This window comes from Pyrus communis, chromosome 5 (genome assembly GCF_963583255.1).
Source record: "Pyrus communis chromosome 5, drPyrComm1.1, whole genome shotgun sequence".
NCBI classification, from domain to species: Eukaryota; Viridiplantae; Streptophyta; class Magnoliopsida; order Rosales; family Rosaceae; genus Pyrus; species Pyrus communis.
The window spans coordinates 3,121,677-3,144,114 of NC_084807.1; the positions used below are offsets into that span (position 1 = coordinate 3,121,677).

At 37.9% G+C, this 22,438-nt stretch overlaps 2 protein-coding genes and 1 long non-coding RNA gene across 10 annotated transcripts; 1 reads left to right on the forward strand and 2 right to left on the reverse strand.

The window, feature by feature from the left end:
* The first annotated feature begins 1,017 nt into the window (after positions 1 to 1,017).
* LOC137735511 (phosphatidylinositol 4-phosphate 5-kinase 6-like) lies at positions 1,018 to 6,201 on the forward strand. The gene is made up of 8 exons (XM_068474938.1): positions 1,018 to 2,719; positions 3,390 to 3,557; positions 3,795 to 3,960; positions 4,188 to 4,304; positions 4,383 to 4,576; positions 5,119 to 5,261; positions 5,354 to 5,429; positions 5,527 to 6,201. The coding sequence occupies exons 1-8, from the start codon at positions 1,572 to 1,574 to the stop codon at positions 5,813 to 5,815; spliced, it is 2,301 nt and encodes a 766-aa protein (XP_068331039.1). The 5' UTR covers positions 1,018 to 1,571; the 3' UTR covers positions 5,816 to 6,201.
* Positions 6,202 to 7,153: 952 nt separating this feature from the next.
* LOC137733638 (uncharacterized) lies at positions 7,154 to 11,200 on the reverse strand. 4 transcript variants are annotated; one of them, XR_011068509.1, is made up of 9 exons: positions 10,860 to 11,199; positions 10,546 to 10,623; positions 9,912 to 10,311; positions 9,617 to 9,743; positions 9,299 to 9,489; positions 8,833 to 8,958; positions 8,625 to 8,689; positions 8,423 to 8,546; positions 7,154 to 8,065 (listed from the first exon to the last, which is right to left on the reverse strand). It is a non-coding gene; the product is annotated as an uncharacterized lncRNA (long non-coding RNA). The 4 variants fall into 4 exon arrangements; XR_011068507.1 differs by having other exon boundaries at positions 10,165 to 10,311; positions 10,860 to 11,196; XR_011068506.1 differs by having other exon boundaries at positions 9,617 to 10,311; positions 10,860 to 11,200.
* Positions 11,201 to 11,304: 104 nt separating this feature from the next.
* LOC137733637 (putative disease resistance RPP13-like protein 1) lies at positions 11,305 to 18,388 on the reverse strand. Of its 5 annotated transcripts, none has more exons than XM_068472775.1 (7): positions 14,460 to 18,388; positions 13,746 to 13,862; positions 13,500 to 13,639; positions 12,982 to 13,118; positions 12,292 to 12,844; positions 11,871 to 12,188; positions 11,305 to 11,719 (listed from the first exon to the last, which is right to left on the reverse strand). In XM_068472775.1, the coding sequence occupies exon 1, from the start codon at positions 18,332 to 18,334 to the stop codon at positions 14,480 to 14,482; it is 3,855 nt and encodes a 1,284-aa protein (XP_068328876.1). In that variant the 5' UTR covers positions 18,335 to 18,388; the 3' UTR covers positions 11,305 to 11,719; positions 11,871 to 12,188; positions 12,292 to 12,844; positions 12,982 to 13,118; positions 13,500 to 13,639; positions 13,746 to 13,862; positions 14,460 to 14,479. The 5 variants fall into 5 exon arrangements, with proteins under 5 accessions (XP_068328876.1, XP_068328877.1, XP_068328874.1 ...); XM_068472776.1 differs by having other exon boundaries at positions 12,289 to 12,844; XM_068472773.1 differs by having other exon boundaries at positions 12,274 to 12,844.
* Between the last annotated feature and the right edge of the window lie 4,050 nt (positions 18,389 to 22,438).

Consider the following 22,438-nt stretch of genomic DNA (forward strand, 5'->3'; position numbering starts at 1 on the left):
AAGTCCACTCAATGAATTTTTTTTTTTTCACTTCTTTACGATTTAAATTAATGAAGATAAGCAATACTTCATTGCGAAATTATAAAGAAAAAGTGTCGAATGACGTTTTTGAACTGTCACTAACAATTTCCTTTTTTATTTATTACTGTCCTTAGCCCATTCTATAATCTTAGTCCATTTGTATTTAATTGAGGGAAAAAGAGGTTGCAACCCCCTTTAATCAAGAGTACTTATTTACTTATTTGCTTGATCAAGACAATATTCATCTTCATGCCATTAACTCCAATAGCTAAATTGAGTATACATACTTTTTCTTCTCTTTTTTCCTTTCCTTCAAATGTGATTTACTTACAATTCAATAACTTGTGTTCTTTCTAATTAACTAACAAATGTGATTATAAATCACTTAGCAACAAATGGGATCATTCGAACGTCTAAAAGTAGGCATTAATAATTGTCCATCTACTAGCAGGCATTAGATTGAATCAAATGACATCTGATAGGAGAAATTGTTCAGTATCCTAGAAACGCGACTTAGTACACCAATCATTATACAAGTGGTTGAATACTTGAAAACAAATTTCAACCACTTGTATTATGCATTTGGTGTACCGAGTCATGTGTCTGATACACTGAAAAATTTCTCATCCGATAGATACACGCGTAGGTAAATATAACAATCTTTTACTATATCCTTTTACGAGTATTTGAAATTTTAAAGAAATTATTTGTAGTAAAACGCAAGGTCAATTTATGGTTGGAATTCATAATTGACCTTTGGCATAAGGCATGATGTGTAGGGTAAGAAATCATAATTACATGAAAAGGAAAGGACCCATTGCAAAAGAAACTGTACTCCACATGGAGGTAAAAGCAAAAAAATAAAATAACCAGGGTAAATTTAAAAAAATAAATAAAAAAAAAAAAAAAAAAAAAAGGGAAAACGAAAACTAAGGTTAGTAGTGGGTATTTGGGGTTTGTCCGATTGAGACACTAAAAATGGCAAACATATTTCCACCAACAGTCCTTTCTTCCTTCCTCCAACTGTCTGGTCCGCCAGCGCTTCTCGGAGCCAAATCCGGAATCGAAGACCGATGTGTTGAATCCGTTGTTCGAATTCAACGAAGCAAGAAAAGAAAACGAGGAGAAAATAGGAAAAGAGAAAAAAAAAAAAAAACACACACACACACACACCGGAAACAGAGAAAAGGCCAGTCATTGGAACCAACCAAACCTTTTTGCTTTTCCCATCAATCAAACAGTTCGATTTTTTTTTTCTGGGTTTTGAATTTTTATTTTTTCAACCCACTTCACAAAAACCCACAAAAAACAAAACCCAGATTTGGTTTTTTTGTTTTTTGATTCCCTCCATTGTTTACTCTTCTGGGTTTGTTCAGAAATGGTTGCTTTCCCTTGCTTCTGAAGCATATACATTGTCTGTATCTGTGGAGAGAGAGAGAGAGAGAGAGAGGGATTTTTTGATCTGCCAATTTGATGAACCTGAGCCAAGAGGAATGTGAGGAAGCTGAAGAGAGAGAGGTGGCTAAGCAGAGGGAGGCTTCAGAGAGATAATGAGCAAAGAGTTCAGATTCATTGTAAAGGCCTGGGAAGCAACTGTGCGCAAAACACACACTGGTGGAAAGAAAAGGGCCAACCCTTTATTCTCAACAATGTCCGTAGCCCCTGCAGATCATGAGCCTGGTGAAACCTATCACGACGAGAAGGTCCTCGCCAATGGCGACTTCTACACCGGCCAATGGGTCGATGACTACGCCCACGGCCAAGGTAAGTACCTGTGGACCGATGGGTGTATGTACGTGGGCGAATGGCAGAAGGGTAAGACGGCGGGTAAAGGAAAATTTAGTTGGCCTTGTGGTGCCACTTATGAAGGTGAGTTTAAGAATGGATATATGGATGGTAAGGGAACTTACATAGGTTCTTGTGGGGATACCTATAGAGGTTCATGGGTTATGAATTTGAAATATGGTCAGGGGACTAAGAGCTTTGTCAATGGGGATTACTACGAGGGTGAATGGCGCCGCGGTTTGCAGGACGGGCAGGGGCGGTATCAGTGGAAAAATGGGAACCATTACATTGGCCAATGGAGGCATGGAAAGATTCATGGGAATGGGACCATGATTTGGAGCAATGGGAATCGGTATGATGGGTCTTGGGAAGAAGGTTTGCCAAAAGGAAATGGCACATTTCGGTGGGCTGATGGGAGTTTCTATGTGGGAGTTTGGAGTAAGGAGTCGAAAGAGCAGAATGGGACTTACTACCCAGCAGGATCGTCGGGTGGTCATGTGGATTGGGATCCTCAGGAGATGTTTGCAGTGGACTTGAATGATTGCAAGGTGTGTCCGCAGGAAACTATTTCGATATACCCTTCGCAGAAGACTCTGAGTTGGCCTGGAATTGAAGGGGAGTTCTTGAACAAGCAGCATATTTATAAGAATGGGAACGAAGGCAATGTGAGGCCTAGGAAATCTTCCGATGGGAGGGCAAGTAATTATAGTAGGTCATCTAATGGAGATAGCATGTTTGATGGAGCTGATAGGAGCTCAAGAGATGGAAATGCTGGATTTGAGTTGGAAGGTTCGGTTGCGAAAGGGATTAGACATCAGCATTTGAAAGTTCAGCCAATGAAGAGACAGGGGGTGACAATAGCTAAAGGGCATAAGAACTATGAGCTTATGCTTAATCTGCAGTTGGGAATCAGGTATATGCGATTCCTTGTTGTTTTCTGCCCTTCATTCGCACCTGGTTTTGTTTTATTGTTGTTTTTGGTTTTGCCTGTCTTGGTACACTTTCTGTTCTTCCTGTGCTTTTGATTCTTAATCTTTTGTCCTGCAAGTAATGAGATAAAATGAGTTGACGGAGAAGCCGTGCATGAATCACAGAATATTTCTCTATATGGTTCAGAAATAGATGTGTCGAATGTGTTTTTGAATGATTTGGTGGTTTCGAGTTGATCATATTCGAAGAAACGATTCATTAGAAGCTTTTTAGTTGCTTGGTACCCATTCACACATCCGTAATTCCTATCTCTCTCTTTTAACATGTTCCATCTTAGCTTATGATGACCTTCCCCATTCAGGTTCATGTTTTGTGATAAGTGCTTTGCTTCAATGTTTTAGAAGGCTGTTGGAGCTCTCTTTGTCAAAGAGAAATCTTAGAAAGGCCTGTGAAATTTCTCCGAACATGGGGAAATTAGTCAAATTACAAGCTACATATTTTCTTTCACTAATTGCTTAAATTGTTTAGTCCATTTACCAGATTGTGAGAAAAGAGAGATGAGAGAAACATTAGATTGCGTTATAGTTTTACTCTTGAACTTTAAAAATTTGTAGAAATCTTCCTTGCATATTAACTGGTTTCTTATAGCACAGGCATTCTGTTGGAAGGCCTGCTCCAACTACATCTCTTGACCTGAAGACTTCAGCATTTGATCCCAAGGAGAAAGTATGGACAAAATTCCCCCCAGAAGGATCCAAGTATACTCCACCACACCAGTCATGCGACTTCAGGTGGAAGGATTATTGTCCTGTGGTCTTCCGGTAAGACCTTTCAAAAGTTTCTTTCGGATTTTATTTGATACCATAAGGAACTACCATCTTTGGAAGAGTTAGATAATTAACTCAGTCTCCTGTAAATACGACCTTGTCAGAATCAGTCGCTGAATATGTATTGCTCTTCTTGTATGATAAAACATTTCCTCGTCGTACATTTAAAACTCCCGATTAGTTTTGTTTGGAGCATACATGGATAACTGGTTCGCCCTATTTGTCTTTCAGGACTCTCAGGAAATTGTTCAAGGTCGATCCAGCAGATTACATGATATCAATATGTGGAAATGACGCCCTTAGAGAGCTCTCATCCCCTGGAAAGAGTGGAAGCTTCTTTTATTTGACAAACGATGACCGGTACATGATAAAGACAATGAAGAAAGCAGAAGTGAAGGTAAGTTTCAAAAATTTATTATACCCTTTCCTCGTGCTTCCTGCTCAGTTTGGATATAGATATGTAGCTTCGCAGCTCTCTTCAGATTATATTGAGTCCATTATGTTGCTATTGCTACTATTTTTATTAATCATGACATCCTTCCAAATTAATACGTCGCTGAATTCTGATTTGATCGGTTATTTTCTGCACTAAATAATGTGCTGATCTCAACTTGGCCATCACAGGTGCTTCTAAGAATGCTTCCAGCTTACTACAATCATGTTAGATCCTTTGAGAATACACTGGTCACCAAATTTTACGGCCTTCATTGTGTAAAGTTAACGGGGACTGCCCAAAAGAAGGTAATGCTGCTGGCTAGTGAACCTTTTATTGCTTTCTGAACTTCTGAAATATTGAACTTTATAATTCCCTTTTTCCAGGTGAGATTTGTCATTATGGGGAATCTATTTTGCTCTGAGTTTGCAATTCACAGGCGGTTTGATTTAAAAGGCTCTTCCCTTGGCCGTACAACCGATAAACCTGAGTCGGAAATTGATGCTACAACAACTCTTAAAGATCTCGATCTTAATTATATATTTAGGTTGCAGAAGGTTTGGTTTCAAGAGTTCTGCAGGTATATTTTTATCTGTCTGTCTATCACTTTTTCGTTTAGGATATCAAAGATTATGAGAACACTCCCTTTCATTCATACTCTAGTGTTATGTTGTGAAAGAATAGCTAGGGAGAGTCGCCATCATAAGTCATTAGACATACTCTAGTGTTATGTTGTGAAAGAATAGCTAGGGAGAGTCGCCATCATAAGTCATTAGACTGATGTACATTAACTCCAATGTCAATTTTCTCATAGTGGCTATGCTTATTGGGAGGAACTTGGTGAGAGAAAAATAGTTCCTCAGTCAAATCGTTACAAATGTGGATTATACTTGCCTCTTTCAATTATTATCAAAACTCAAAAATAACTAATGCCTGATTTTAGGAAGATATGGTTGATTGAGTTGGTGGAGCGTATGATCTTCGGAAAAAGAAATGGATTACACTTGAGTGCTATGTGCATATGTGAGAATGTTTGGGTAGATTGGAAGTTAGATATGGAAATTTTAGCAGTTGTGTATTAGTCTAGTTTCTCTTTCTGAGTTGAAGTCTACCTCGATGCAGGCAAGTGGACAGAGATTGCGACTTTCTTGAACATGAAAGAATAATGGACTACAGTCTCTTGGTTGGTCTTCATTTCCAAGAAGCTTCATGCACGGATAACCCCAAAACTCCAGACCGAACATCTGGAGCTCGTACTCCAACTGGTTATTTCTAGACCTTTCTTCAGTTATTTATACATCTCATAAATGCAAAGCAAAGCCTTTCTGAACGCATGAATTCTGTACCGACCTTGCAGGAAATGGCGACCCTGACAATGGAACCCCACGCCTTTCTAAAGTTGACATGGATCGGCTTCTTTCTGACCCGAACTGGTAGAAATGAATCCATTAAAATTGTGCCAAATTTTCATCTTTCAAAGAGATCCCTGGTAATAATCAGTTAAATTGATTTCGGAATGCTTTGTTGCAGGCGGTCTTCTATTAGTTTAGGTATTAATATGCCAGCATGGGCTGAAAGGACAGTGAGAAGAAATGATTGTGAGCCTCAGTTGGTTGGAGACCCAACGGGAGAACTGTACGATGTCATTCTGTTTTTCGGTATAATTGACATACTACAGGACTATGATATCAGCAAAAAGCTCGAGCATGCATACAAGTCATTCCAATATGATCCGACCTCAATCTCTGCTGTTGATCCGAAGCTATACTCCAAACGCTTTCGTGCTTTCATCTTCAGAGTTTTTGTAGAAGACACATGAGGGTATAGTTTGAACCCCAGATTTTAACTCGAGGCTTGGCAGTCATCCCTGTATAGTCATCGGTCTGTAGCGGAAATGACAATGCTTTTAAAACTAGCAGAAGCATCGGTTACATGGTCAATGGAGCTTGAAAAGTGGCTGCCATGGGGAGCACGCTTCGGCGTATTTGTTACTGCATTACTCCCCGGTGTCATAATCTCTTTTAATTTATAGTCACAGATATATGATATGTTCTGGTTAGGGATTAAAGTTGTAAACCAGAGTTACTCGAAGCCTTTTGGAATTGTAAATGAAAAAGTAAACCAAAAGGGGTGTGGAATTACAGTGGACGTGACGCGTTCGTTTTGTATATGGGATTCCAACATTGAATGAGAAATGTACAGGAGATGAACGGATAGTTGATCATGCCTTTACAATTAGATGAACTATTCTCGTATGCTGTTATTCCACCTTTACATAATTCTGCTACTTCCCTTGGGTATACACTTTTGTGAGCGAGACGAAGCCAGAGATCCATATGGATGGGGTATTCTCAAATAACAAAGTCACAAATTAAAACGCTTAAGGATTTACTAAACAAAACACGTACATAAATTCTCAAGGTTTTTCATACAACATATTATAATATCTTTCGATGCATTTTTATGTTTTGAAAGCTTTGAGTAGCAACTTCATTACCAATACCATCAAATGTTCCTCTTTACAGAATAACCATATTATCGTTCATCCTTGATCTCTTATCCAATTTTTCAATCGATTTTTCAGAAGTTTGCTAACCTAGAATGCTTTATTACATCGAATTACTATATGCATTATGTACATTTGTCCACCAAAAAGCTGAGTTGGCATCCGCCCCAATTGGGCCCAAGGTAGTCCATTTTTTAGAAATGTAACTCAGAATACTTTATTACGTGGAATTACTATATGCAATATGTATATTTATCCACCAAAAAGAAAGACATTGTAAAATAATTAGGTACAAGAAATTACACGCACTACATGAATATTACAAAAAGATGCATGAGAGGTTTGCAAAATAATAAATAAAATATTTACTTATCTTTCCACGGGTGCAGATCTTGTGGTTAAAGTTTCACTAATTAATCCAACAGCTAAAGTTTCCTTGCATTTTTTTTTTTGGGAAATGATTTCGAAATTGCTTCTGGGTCCAACGGTATTCGCCCTTCTCCCCAAAGAGGCTAAACCCTCGATGTCTTTGAAGCCTGAAATTCATTTCTTCTCTTATCGCCATGGATAGATAGCAGTACCGAAACGGAGGTTTTCCATTTGCTGAAAAAACAGTAAGAAAACTTATCCATGGATTAATTTGATAGTTCATATTCTTTCGAAATTCTAGGGTTTTAATTTCTCCAATTGAAATTGTTCATCCTCGGCCTTTAACATGATTCAACTCTACAATATGAAGGCCCTCCGAATTGGTTAATTCAATATTTTCTTGTACATCTGCATCAGAACCTAAAAGTTTTGTTCTTGTTGGTCCAAAACCCTCAAACTTTCGTCTTCCAAATCAGTTGCTTTGCAGACCCATCACCTCAGAAATCTCGGAAACCCAGCATGGTTTCAAAGTCAATTACCTCATAAACACATATGGGTTGTCCCCAGAAGATGCAATTTCAGTATCCAAAAGGGTGAGGCTGGAATCTCCAAAAAAAGCAGAATCTGTTTTGGCCCTTCTGAGAAACCATGGACTATCCCAAACCCAGATTTCAAAGCTTGTTAGGTCATGTCCGCCGATAATTTCTGCCAATCCCAAGGAAACTCTTTTGCCAAAGCTTGAGTTTTTCGGCTTTCTCGGTGTTTCGAGGGTGGACCATGCAAAAACTCTGGCTTATAATCCACATCTTTTGGGATAAGCTTGACAAACAGGATTATGCCCACTTATGATTTCCTTAGGAGTATCCTTTCTGAGGAAAATGTTGTAGCTCTTTTCAAGCACAACTCGCGGCTTTTCGTGGAAAGTCAATTCAAGTATCTGGTGCAAAATATTGAGCTTTTGAGAGAATCAGGTCTGATGCCTAAAAACTTAATTAGCCTTAGTACTGAGCTACATGTTTTCGTCGATGCTTTCAGAAGTTCTGGGAAGCCTGCGCGTTTTCTTCGATGCTTTCAGAAGTTCTAGGAAACCTGCGTGTTTTCTTCATTGCTTTCAGGAGGATGGGAACCGGCAAGTTTTCTTCGTTGTTTGAAAACCGAGTTTTGGAAGGCCTCTGGCTCGTGGCCCATTCTTGCCTGCAAGCCAAGCAAACAATTAATGCATCAACAACCAGTTCATTGAAAGGGGGTGAAGAGAAAATCTTGCGATATCAGTACGATATTAACCTACTTAAAAATGTAAAAATATTATATGTGCACACTTTAGACTCAGAGAGGAGAGGTATTTGTCGATTGGCTATTTCAGCGCCATAAAATAAGCAGCTTTCAACAGAAGGAGCTCCATACTGTATTCCCCATCTATACAATTACATGTTGACTTTTGTACAATAATAAAAGATATAATTGGTACTCTTGTCACCTCCTACTGATTAGGGTTTGTACTGCTATTTGCAATAATGTACATGAAGAACTACCATGGTTCAGAGTTGTTACCCAGAAAAATTCTAACATTTGACGGCCTGCTCCGACCATCCTCCACCTAAATTAGGTTACAGTCCGCAGCATCTTCCTCTAGAAAGGTTAATGAATCAGATGGTTGCCTCCGTAATGGACGACCCTGCAGTATCCAAATAAAGATGTTTACTCGACTGCAATTGTACTCAAATGTCACCACACATACAACTAGAAAACATACCTAGGTAAAGCATGTGATCTCACAGTTCCAATGGATCACTCTCTGGTGAATAAGACGTTCACAAGCTGTGACAACATGCCAATGTTCAGATAATATGTGGTGTGGACATGATCTTTCTCTTTAAGGAGAGTGGAAATTCCAACAAAGGTTCAGGGAAGGTTTGTGGACAGTTTTGATGTAAATGTAGAGAAAGAAATCACAGCTTTACCTCCAGATCGATTCTTCTCCCTCTTCGCCTCCACATCAAATTGTGAATCCTGTTTCTTCCCATATCCATTTCGATATGCCAACACAAGTGCTTTCCTTTTCCATACCCCAGCTCTATATGATATTCCTAAACTCATAGAAGAAGAAATTATAGTTGATCGATTGATCTTAGAAAACAAGAAAAAGGATCATGAAATGAAATATAATTGGTGCAACTACTTAAATAGTTCTCATTAACAAATAGATTGCATTAGCATTAACTTATACATGAGCTATTCACTTTATTACGTGTATGTTAAACAATCTCGACTTTTTTTTTCTATTAATGAATATGATCAATGTCTATGAGACTCTCACTATCTCCGTCTCTCTTTATCTCAATTAAAAAGAGAAAAAAAAAAAAAAAAAATTTATGAGCGTTTCAGAAACAATTCTGAAGAAACTAAGGTGAAATGAAACTCACTTACAGGCTTACAGCTCATCTGCGGTGTTCAACATAAGAAATAGTTCCTGTTAAATGTGTAGTGCAGTAACCACCCACCTGTTCTAGTAACACAATTTGCTGACTTCCAACAAGCGCAAGCATAAGAGCAGTGCTCCAAGGAAACCCGAACCTCATTTGTTTTGTGGTCATTGTCACCCGATCTCATTTCCACAGCTGTGTGTGTACAAAAACATATCTTAACCCACTCGAATATGGCAGCGACATGAAGAGAAAATGAAAAGCCATGGTGCTTGTCTTGAAAATAAGGCAGTATACAAGTAAAACATCATTCCAGGGATACCTATCCAATTGAAGGAGCATCATATTCACTCCAAACGGCAGGAGAACCATTCCTGGACAACTAATTGATGGATGTTAAAATTGTTGGCCTTAGATAATCCTATCTTTACAATTCCACAGTTTGCTCTCTGCATCAGTAAAGCCAACAAACACATTAGTGACCTAATCTTGACCTGACTCAGAGCATAGTTGAACTTCGCGGTCAACATTTCACTAATAAATAAGCCGAAATGATTAAGCTAAATTCTACAGATAGATGTAACATATTTATAAAAGCCTCAATAATAATTCCTTACATTTTTCCCTTAATTTTCCATTTTATCATGGCCATCGAACTCTGAAAGTTGGAACAGAATTTAAACATGACTTGACAGGGAAATATAGCAAAGTGAAAGTTTTAGAAAGAGCAATCACTTGAGGTGTACCAAGATCCAAAAAAAAAAAAAATAAATAAAATAATGTTGGAACCAGTTTTCCTGAATTGCTTATTCCTAAATATTGAGTAAACAACTCCTGTAGTGAAATTCATATTGACATGGATACGGCCACCTGTGCACATGAGTTGATCATCTTTTCATTCCGAAAACCATTTCATCCAAAATGTGCAGCATATTCATGCAAGGAACTCATAAACAAAAGGAGATCCATGTGCTTTTCTTTCACCATTCATCGAATTCAAAATCCTTGAGTATGCAACTGCACGACCATAAAACAAGAAAATCAGTTGAATCTTACATAACCATGGTAATTTTGGTTAGTCTTCAGAGGTGGATGTTATAACTTTTGGAATTATGTGGAAAGAAGATAAGAATAATAAGGTTCAAATCTTATTCGTTCAACTGGTAATGTGCAAAGTATTAAATTAGAACCGTAATTTTAATTGCCAAATGCAAGGTATTAAAGTTCACAAGAATTAGAGGCAAGTTTTACCTTCACATGGTTTTGCTGGTTCATCATCAAATTAAGAAAATGCTTGTTTCTTCTCATACCTCGTCTCAGAAGGATGCCCTAAATTCAAAGATGAAGATACTGTAAATTAACGAGTGGTCTTAGAAACAAGCATATGCATGCTGATTTGAATAGGTCCAGCCTAATTGGTACAGTTTTTTCAAATTAATTCCAGTTTATTATGTGTGCAAGTTTGACAATCTGGATCTGGATCTTTTCCTTAAGATGAATATGCATTCCACCACATTCAAATCACATCACTACGAAAAGAAAAAAAAACATCATCCAGGAGTTACCTCGTCTCATTCAGGAGAATCATATTCATGATGACAGATAGCCAAAGCACAACTGGACGACTAGTAATTAATGTAAGGTAACACCTGTTGCCCATGGATGAAATTGTCTTGGAATTTAAAGATACATGGTTTTACAGGGGAGAACAAACACGAAATGAAGGTGGAAGGGTAGCGTAGTTGAATTAAACAATTAAAAACCGATTGATTGATTAATTAATTAATTAATTAAACACGGTATAAAATGACAGTAAACAATTGAAGAGAAACTTTTACAGAATCTGAAATCTTGGCTATGGAATGAAACAGGTTATTGTATGAAAAATTGTGCTACGTAAGTACCTAAATTTGACTTGAGATCTCAAATGATGACTTCGTCATCTATTTGTATGCAAGGTATGTGAGCTATCTGGCTCCACTCTTCTCCCGTCTTCTCCTGACACCTCATCCTCAGAGAAGGATAGCACTTGATTCTCAAAAAAGAAAGTAATGCCGGCAAATCATCTTTTGTGGCAGGAATTCAAGACTATCACAGCTTCTACTTTTGAGCTTTTGAAGACAAGTGAGGTGTTGAAGTCCCTTTCACTCCAAAGATTTCAGAACTTTTGTTCCATAGATTTGAGAGTGTAAGAGTTGAAGGGAGTAGCTGTTCCTTGAGCAACATCTCCAACAGATCCTTGTAACCACCGATCCCAAATGTTTGAAGGAAGACAAGTCGTTGCAAACCCCACTCCACTAATGGCCTGCCCTCAGTCTCCTGTATGAACACTGGAGTACTGTCCAGGCCATCCACTTTGTCCACTTCCCCAACGCGATTGTTCTTGAAGAACAGATTCAGCTTGGGACTTTTCAATTTTAAAAAACTAGAGTCAAAAGAAACAAGAAAAAAAAAAAGAGATTTCAAGTGAATTGGAAGTTCAGGAATGCCTTAGCACCCAAAAAAAAGGGCACATAAAATCAATTAAGACAAGTTTAGATCAACATAATATATAATAGAACAAAAGTAAGAACTACCTCTCTAAAAGTTTCACAGAACTTAAAAAATTGGAGACAATTTCCCACATCCTCAGCAACTAATGGTGCCTTGAGGTAGGGGAAGCTCAAGATCAGCCTCTCTGCTCTCGATGGGACGTTCCTGGACCCTGCGAAACCCTCTTGCAGCCTTGCCCTTGCCCTTGGAATCATTCTCATTCACAGCAGCACCACCATCTCTGCTTCATTACAAATTTCCATCAACTCGTCCTGTTTTGCTGCATCAGAGCACTTCACATCTTCGCTCTGATCAAGCGCATTCTCCTTCCCTCGTTTTCCAGGTGAATCAACACACATTGCCTGCAAAAACTCGAGACCATAAGTCCTCTTAAACCGAACTAAAACCAACCAACAACAATATCAATATGCGTTAAAAGAAAAAAACCATAATCAACAGCACCACCATCTCTGCTGCCAAAATCAACCGCTTGAGTCTCAATATTCCCTGGCCATTCCTTGACTTTACGATGCTTTCTGACTGCCTTGGCACTAACATCCTTATTGCTCATAGCAGCAGCACCATCTCTGCTGCCATTACACATTTCCATCAACTCTTCCTAATTCATTTTCTTAGTTTCCTGCTCATCAGATTTCGGAGATGCATCCAAGTTCATATCTTTGCTTCCATTAAGAGACTTCTCCTTCCCTCGTTTTCTTGGTGACAACACTGGTTTCCTATCAAAACTCGAGGGCATAAACCCACTTAAACGTCACTAAAACCTTGTTCAAAGCCATACGTTTTTCACAAACCATCCTTGCTTTCAACATCCATCTCCCCTTGTTTCTTCTGCTTGTACATAGTCAAAGGGATTGCTCATATTTAATTAGATTCCAATTGTAATCGAATGCCACCGCACATATAGAAAACATGCCCCTTTGTCCTGGGATAGCTCATAACATCCCCAATGGTCTCTCAGTTCCCTTGGAACACTTCCAGAGAATAAGATGCTCACAGGCTGTGACAATAGGCACAATTTCAGATGAAAATAAAAGTGCAGGATCTTTTACTTTAAGGAGAGTATGTGGACATTCCAATAAAAATTCATGGAAGGTTTGTACACAGTTAATGTAGTGAAAGAAGATAGAGCTTTACCTGCAGATCGATGCGTTCTCCCACTTCATTTCCACATCAAATTGTGAAAATCATGTTTCTTCTCATATCCGTTTCGATAGGATGCCAAAACAAGTGCTTTCCTTTTCCGTACCCCAGCTCAACATAAATGAATACTCCTAAATTCAAATACGATGAAATTATAAACAATTGATTGATCTTAGAAAACAAGCAAATGGATCTTAAAATGAAACCTAAATGGTGCAGCTTCTTAAATAATTCCAACTAATAAATAGATTGAATTAGCATCAACTTATACATGAGCTATTCACTTTATTACGCGCACGGTTAACAAGTGGCTTTTTCTTTATATTAATGAATATAATCAATGTCTTTATAACTATCTTTGTCTCTCTTAAACTCAATTAAAAAGGGGAAAAAAGTTGTTTATTTATGAACTTTTCAGAAACAAAGTGAAATGGAATTCAATTTTTGTTATCTGCAGTGTTCAACATAAGAAATATCGTTCCCGTGAAATGTGTAGTGCAGCAACCACCCACCTGCTCTTGTAACATAATGTACAAACTTCCAACAAGCGCAAGCATGAGGGCAGTGCTCCAAAGCAACTTGCTCTCATTTTTGTTTTGTGGTCATCGTCACCCGTTCTCACTTCAACAGCGGTGTATGTACCAAAACAGATCTGCAACCACACGAAGATGGCAGCAGCATGAAGGGAAGATGAAATGGCATTTGGCTTGTATTGAAAATAAAGCAGCATATGAGAAAAACATCATTCCAGGGGTTACCTATCCAATTGAAGGAGAATCATATTCATGTCACACTGCAGGAGAACCATTCATAGACAACTAATTGATGGACGCAATGGACTTAGGTAATTCAATCTTTACAGCACAGTTTGCTATCTGCATCAGCAAAGCCGACAAACACGTTAGTGACATAATTTTGCACTGAAAGCATAGTTGAATTTCACTGTTAACATTTGACTAATACATAAGCTTAAATGATGCCTTCACATTTTCCCCTACTTTATCATCGCAATCAAACTCTGAAAGCAAATGGATCAATCCAGTTTATTACTTGAACGTTCAAGTTTGACAATCAGGATCTTTTCCTTATCTTGAGATGAATATGCATTCCACCACAATCAAATCACATAGGTATGGGAAAGAAATAAAAAACATCATCGAGGGCTACCTCATCGCCCATGTGGGAGAATCATATTCATGACAGATAAGCCAGAGCACGATTCGACGACTAGTAATTAATGTAAGCTAACACAAGTTGCCCTCGGATGATATTGTCTTGAAATTTAACGATACATGGTTTACAGGGGAGAACAAACACGGAAGGGAGATGGAAGGGTAGCGTAGTTGAATTAAACAATTAAAAACTGGTTGATTGATTGATTAAAACAGTATAAATGACAGCAAACAATTGAAGAGAAACTTGTACAGAATCTGAATCTTGCCTATGGAATGAAAATGGTGCTCTGTGCGTACCTGACTTTGACTTTGAGATCTCAAATGATGACTTGATCATCTATCTTGATGCAAGGAATGTGAGCTATCTTGCTCCACTCTTCTCCCGTCTTCTCCTGACACCTCTTACTCAGAGAAGGACATTCTTTGATGCTCAGAAAAGAGAGCGATGCCGGCAAACCCTCGTTTGGCAGGAATTCGAGACTATCACACCAGCTAATTTCGAGCTCTTGAAGACAAGTGAGGTGTTGAAGTCCCTTTCCCTCCAAAGATTTCAGACTTTTCATTACATAGATTTGGAGAGTGTGAAGAGTGGTAGGCAGCAGCTGTTCCTTGAGCACCGTCTTCAACAGATTCTTGCTTCTCCGGATCCGAAATGTTCGAAGGGAGACAAGTCGTTGCAAACCCCAGTACTCCACTGAAGGCCTCAGTTTCTCACAAACATCGATGTCAAATGATTGTAGGTTGGGAGGCAAACCCCCTTCTGCAAATGACTCAACATTTCGAATATCGAGTATCTGCAACTCTCGAAGGGCGGTGAGGGTGTGTATTCGGTCGGGCAATAACTTCAAATTCTTGCATCCCCAGACTGAAAAACCAGCCAGTTTAGGAGTGGGCAATCCCCCGTGGGGAAAAGAGACCAGATTTGGACAATCACCAATAATGAGATCTTCGAGATGTGTGAGATTTTCATCATCAGCTCCTTCTCCAATGGCAAGGGATTCTAGATTTTTATTGTCCCGGATATGAAGAAATGAAAGTTTGGGGAAAACGCCCAGCGGGAAGGACCTCAGCGAATGACAGCTGTCCCGCAAATTCAAATTTCGAAGGGATGTCAATTTGGCCATCATCTCATGAGATAGGAATTCTAATCTCCTGCATTTCCTTATAGTAAGTGATGTCAACGAAGTGGGTAGACCATTTCTCGGGAACGACAAGAGTGACGCGCAGTTAACGAGACTCAAACTTTGAAGACAATTGCCGAAGTGCGGCTGCAAGCAATTTGTGCTACTAAAAATTTGAACCTCAAGCAACCGAAGCGAGGACAGCGACTCCGTCTCTAGTAACGACGAGAGACCAGGGCATCCATTTATCATCAGGGTTAAAAGAGATCGTCGCAAGGACTCAGTGTTAACGATGAGAGACCAGGGTATCCATCTAGTTCTGGTAGCCCTTTCATGCAGAACCCCGCAGTTGGACACAGTAAGGTCTCTCAAGCAAGGAAGACGATCAGGCAAGTTTCCCCTCAACTTCGGACAATTGCGTAAAGTAAGCACCTCGAGACGAGGAAAGCAAGATTGACCACTACCGGGACTCGACAGCCATTCCTCCCACACCGGCATCTCTTTGAACTCTAGCGTCTCGAGAGATTGAAATGGTTGACTTAGAGAAGCTCCATTACCCCTGTAGAACTCAACACCAATACTCGTGACAGATTTCATCCCTTCTATATAGAGCTGTTTGAGAGCGGGTAACCGCCCAACTGGTGGCAATGAGAAGCAAGTACTACATTTGCTGAGACGCATGACTTGTATGTTGGAGAAGGAAGTGTCTCCCAACCAATCCGGAAACCTGGTTCCACCATAAAATACGATGGTCAGCTTCACCAAATTTACGGAAGGTTGTAGCCTGTCAAGTACATCCCTCTCTTTAACGGAATCATTTGCATCCTCATGACCCCATGCCAACTCTACTTCGTGAAGATCTTTCTTATCCTTCAAATTGGCCCCCAAGGCATCCATAGGATTGACTACATTTTGCAGATTCAAGATAGATAGTTTTCCTCCAAGGTTCGACAATTGCCCTAGTTCTCCAATGCCACTCGACCTAGTAGATTTCCCCAACACAAAAGCAGTTAATGTTCTCAAACTTTTCAGTCTACCCATTTGCACCGGCATCTCTTTTATACTAGTTTCTCTAATATCAAGAAGACGCAAATTAATCAATTTCCTCATGTCTGCAGGCAATTCAACAAGAGAGGAACAACCTAACAATAATAGAGTTTGCAAATTGTAGAGCTCACACATCGTATTTGGTAACGTTTTAACTGCAGTGTAAGAGAGGTCGATGTAGCGCAAGCTCAAGTGTTTACCAATGTTATCAGGTAATTGAGTTATATTTTTATATCTTGCCAATGACAACACCCGTAAACATTTTTGTGCTGGTAACAAATCCTCTAGAACCTTTATGCTTACATATAGGCTCTTTTCCGACTTTTGGTATGGTCTTAAAGACATGGGAAACAAGGTGCGCAAACACTTAATTTCATCCAATGGCTTAAATTTTGCTACGGTATCAAATCTTCCTCTCATATATGACAAATGCCGAACTCGTTTAGGAACTTCATGTGGCTGTCCCTCACCCAAACTAAAACAAAATTCTCCAGACACGGACATAGTCAAGTCGTTAATGAGATCATGCATTGTGAAACTTGATGAGTTCCAAATTACTGATCTTTGAAGTAGTGATCGTGACAATAGTTCATCAAAGTATCTCCCGCCGATCTCTTCCAATCCTTTACCACTCTCAGCTTGTGGAATTAAACCGAGCGCCATCCAAAGTTGAATTATATTTTCCTTTTCAAATTCATAGTCCTTTGGAAAAATTGAGAAATAAGCAAAACATTGTTTTAAATAAGTAGGGAGATAATGGTAACTCAATCTTAAAGATGGAAGAACACTTTTATCATGCAATGTCTCCCAAAGATTGTTGTTCAAAATGTGACTCCATTCCTTGTAACCTACATTACAACCTAAGAGACCCCCAAGTGCTTTTGCAGCCAAAGGAAGACCATCGCACTTGCGTGCAATTTGCTTACCAATTTCTTCCAACTCTGGATGTGCACTAGGATTTTCATTTCTAAATGCATGTTTTGCGAGTAACAACCAACAATCTTCATGCGACAATTGTTCCAAATAGTGAATAGGACCAGTATGCACAATGGATGCGACACTTTTGTTCCTTGTTGTCACTATGACCTTACTTCCCCTTGCCCCATAAGTAAAAGGAGCCCGTACAAGATCCCAATCACTATAGTTGTCATTCCAAAGGTCATCCAACACAAATAGGAATTTTTCCCCCCTCACTCGTTCCCTAAGTTCGACTTGAAGCAAGTTCATATCTTGAAGACTGCAAGGTTTTGAGATAATTGATTCAATAAGGGTTTTAGTTACCCTAATATCATCGAAATCTTCGGAAACACAGGCCCAAGCTGTAACATCAAAATGCTCTTTTATTTTTTTATCATTGTAAAGGACCCGAGCAAGGGTTGTCTTACCAACCCCGCCCATTCCCACTATGGGGATTACCGATATGTGGCTACTACTTGCATTATCCGATAGCAACATACTTTTCAAGTCCATTTCATCTCTCTCCCTACCATAAGCACTAAATTCATGCTCAACAAAGGATGTTGTGGGAGTTCTTTGAGAAACTGCTCCCTTGACACCTCCTATAAGACCAAGGAGATCTTTTTGTTTAGCAAGGTGTTCTAGTCTCTCAAATATCACTTGTACCCTACCATTCATGCCTTGATAAAAAGGATTAAGAGAGGTAGATAGGAAGTTCCACACCTGGGTTTTCTTAGTTTGATATTCAGCTTCCACCTTGGAGCGCAAAACTTCAGCATCGATCTCGTCCAGTAGATCCTCAGCATCAAAGACAGCGTGTTTGAGCTCGTTGAGCCACATCCCCACAGCAGGGTTGACAATCTGCTTCTCCTCTGCATCATTGAGCACTGCATGAAGGGTCAACAACGTCAGCTTCAGTTTCTCCAATAGTGAATGGTCAAGTTTTTTCCGCCGGAAGAAGTCCACCAGCTCGCCAGAAGAAACCTTGTCGCACAGCGTCCGGATGGAAGCAGAGAGAAAAGCCTCTCCGATCAAAGCTCCTGCCATTTCTCTCTCTCTCTCTCTCTCTCTCTCTCTCTCTCTCTCTGTTTTTTCTTTTCTTTTTTTTTGGTCTTCAAAGAAGTGTTGAGGTGAGGAAGAGTGATTAATTTCGTTTCGGAAAGAGACGACTTGATATAATTTTTAGTCAATAGTTCAGTGGACCTCACACGTTAATCATAGAGAATTAATTCCAGATAATTTAACTGACAATTTCCTAGTAGTTGGTGGTTAATAATCGAGTGGACCACACGATTTAATCATAGAGTGTTTATTCCCTATAATTTAAGTGACAATTTCCTAGTAGTTGGTTCGTGTGAGATTGAAAGGTTGTAGGCTTCCTTCCAGGACAATAGTATATGAAACTTTGAATCATCTTCTTCTTTGTGATTGATGTATGCATGAAACAGTTAATCATGTCTGTTGTCTTGGTGAACTTAAACAAACAACTCAGTTCCTGATCATATATTCGATTCATTGTTCCTCTAATTAACAGTTCGATCGAGCTTAAAATTTAAGGAAAACTAATGAAAAGAGTTTGAAAACTTTGAGTTTTAACGATAAGGACGAAATAAAGGGTAAAGTAAGTAGTACCAGGTTTGACTTTTTAATGTTAAAATATGGTTTTTCGTTAAAATGAACAGTACCGCGAGTTTTTCGTTAAAACTCCCTAAAATTTATAGTTAATTTGTGTGCCTTTGGATGGTAATTAACCAAAACATCACTATTGTCTTTTTGATAATAAAAATCACGTTGGGAGTTTGCTCCTAGACGGGCAGATACTACACATGATTAGTCAAATTTATCACCTAATTAATTAAGATTAAGATTGGAATCTTTTGCTTTTTATGTTATCATGTCATGCATTTTAATTAATAGATTGGAGTAATATAATGAATAAGCCTTTACAAATTACATATGATATGAGTAAAAGATTCGGAACAAAGAGAAAGAGACAAATTTTAAGTCACTAATGCAACAATTATTGTTGGCCATAACTATAAGTGCAGAGGAAAGAGACCATCACCTGAGTCCGAATAAGTAATACTAGGTAGATTAAATTTGTAGATTAAATTTGTAAATTAAATGATATGTTACCAATAAGAAATAAACGCGTTGATCAACTGAACATGTAAGTAATAATCTAATAATCAACTTTCATGTTATTTAATTTATAAAATTATATCTACAAATTTAGTGTATCTAGCATTACCTTAAAGATTATAATATCTTTAATAAAATAGCCTGTGTGGAAATCGCCTATTATTGACCAAGTCCACAGCCAACCTAGAGTCTCTCCTTTCCCACTTAATCAAAAGAATTAAACAATGGAAGAAAAAAAATAATGCTAGAGAGATGGCATAAAGTTTTCTAAAATAAAAACCACTACATAACATGGACCTCCCATCAATTGGTGGATTAAAGCTGGGTCTCTTAATAAAGAGTAAATTATAACAATGGTTCCTTTAACTTAATTAGAGTAATGATTCCTCAACTAAAAAGGTATGCTCATTGGTTCCTTAACTCCTCAAAACATGCAGTTGTGGTCATTTTCTTCAACTTTGTTAGAACTTTCGTAAAAATAAGGCATGTGCCATGCACATGAGTCTAAATCAAAGAGTAAATATGGAAAACCAAATGAGAAATTTTTTAGCAATAGTCCCTCAACTTTAACCCAACTGGAGAAATGATTCATCAACTTCAACCCAATTAGAGCAATGGTCCCTCAACTTTAACACAATTGAAGAAATGGTTCCTCAACTTTAACACAATTGGAGAAATGGTTCCTCAATTTTAACCTAATTGCAGCAATGATCCTTCCAACATAACTCATTTTGACATAATTCTGACAGAGTTAACAAGATGGACCATAATTGCACATTTTGAAGAGTTAAGGAACCAATGGTAATGAATATTTAGTTGGAGGACCATTGCTACAATTTTCTCACTAGTAAAAAGGTGATTTGGGTATTTGAAATTTGATGTAATCCATCAAAAAATGGACCATCTTCCCAATATTAAAAGAGTGATTTTGGTTTAGCGTCATTCTCTTCCCATACTTTGAAAAGATTCCAAGTTCGAATTTATTAAACTCCAAATAAAAACAATGCTCCATAATAACGAAGAAAAAGTTGTATGATTGACCTAATTATATAAATAAGAAGACTCATCATGCCTTATAACCACTCGATCGAGCTCAAAATTTTATTGTCAATTTATGTGCCTTTGAATGGTAATTAACCAAAACATCACTGTTGTCTGTTGGTACCAGAAGTTGCGTTGGGATTTTGCTCTTAGAAGGGCAGATACAGCACGTTACGATTAAGATTGGAATCTTTTGTTGATTATGTTTTGATTATATAATCAATAAGCCATTACATAAGATATGAGTAGGTTTAATTTTTGTTCTTTTTCATGCTTTTCCGATGAGCTGGACTGTGAGCTGGCTTGCTGAGTTGGCAGTGAGTTGTACATTCTTTGTGTACTTCCATCCCCCCAAGCTCAAGGGAGAACATATGTAACTCAAAAGTCGTTATTATGCACTCCTACTTTATTATTTTTTAGAACGCAAATAACATTTCCTGTTAATCAATAATTTAGTAAACCCCAGGTTAAGCATAGAGTCTTATTCCTTGTAAGTTAACTGACAATTTCTTGGTACTTGGTGGTCAATAATTAAGCGGACTCCACACGTTAATCATAGAGTCTTATATTCCCTTCAATTCCAATGAGAATTTCCTTGTAGTTGGTTGGTGTGAGAGTGACAAGAGTGTGGGTTGGGTGACTTTCGATCGGTTTCCTTCCACGACATTACAATATGAAACTTTGAATTATCTTCATCGTGAGTGTGTATGCATGAAACAGTTAATCATGTCTGGTGTCTTGGTAAATCTAAACAAACAACTCAGTTCCTAATCGTATACTCGATTCATTATTCCTCTAAATAATTGCTCGATCGAGCTTAAAATTTATGGTTAATTTGTGTGCCTTTCGATGGTAATTACCAGAACTTCACTATTGTCTTGTTGATAATAAAAGTCGCCTCGGGAGTTTGCTCTTAGACGGGCAGATACAACACATGATTAGTTAAATTGATCACCTAATTAATTAAGATTTAGATTGGAATCTTTTGTTTTTTTATTTATCATGTCATCATGCGTATTAATTAATAGATGGCTTAAATGTTAAAATAGTCACTGTGTTTTAATCATTGGGTCAATTTAGTTCATGTGTTTTCAATTTGACCAATTTAGTCCTTGTGTTTATCTTCATTAACCAATTAAGGACATTTCCATCTAATTTCAGTTTTAAAAAAAATTATAAATTTTAATAAACTTATTTATAAAATTATAATTTATTTGATTTAAAATATTTAAAATGAAATAACATTAAAAATTAAAAGAAAAATTATTCTCCTCTCAACTCTTCAACCTCCTTCCTAGCATTACTTCCTTTATTTTCTATGTCACAACCTTAATCATTTTTCAGATTAGAAGTTTTGTTTCTTATATGTGTTATTTCTCATTGATTTGCAATTTTTTCTGTAAGTAGAAAGGGTAATTATTTCCTATATGATTTTTTCTTATGAATTTTTTAAAAGATGTTGAATGAAATGTCCTTAATTGGCTAATAGAGACAAGTACGAGGACTAAATTAATCAAATTGAAAACACGGAGATTAAATTAGCCATATGGCTATAATAGAGGAACCATTTTGACATTTAAGCCTTAGTAGATTGGGTTATATAATGAATAGGCCTTTATATATGATATGAGTAAAAGATTCGGAACAAAGAGAAAGAGACCATTTGTAAGTCGCCAAATGAAACAATTATTGTTGGCCAAAAGTGCGAGAAGAAAGAGACCGTCACCAAAATCTGAATGAGTAATGTTAGGTAGACTAAATTTGTAGATTAATTTGCAAACTAAATTATGTGCCACCAATAAGAAATAAGCACATTGATCAACTAAACAAGTAATAATCTAATCATCAACTTTCATGTCATTTAGTTTATGTGCCTTTGGATGGTAATTAACCAAAACATCACTGCTGTTTGTTGATACTAGAAGTCGCGTTGGGATTTTGCTCTTAGAAGGGCAGATACAACACGTT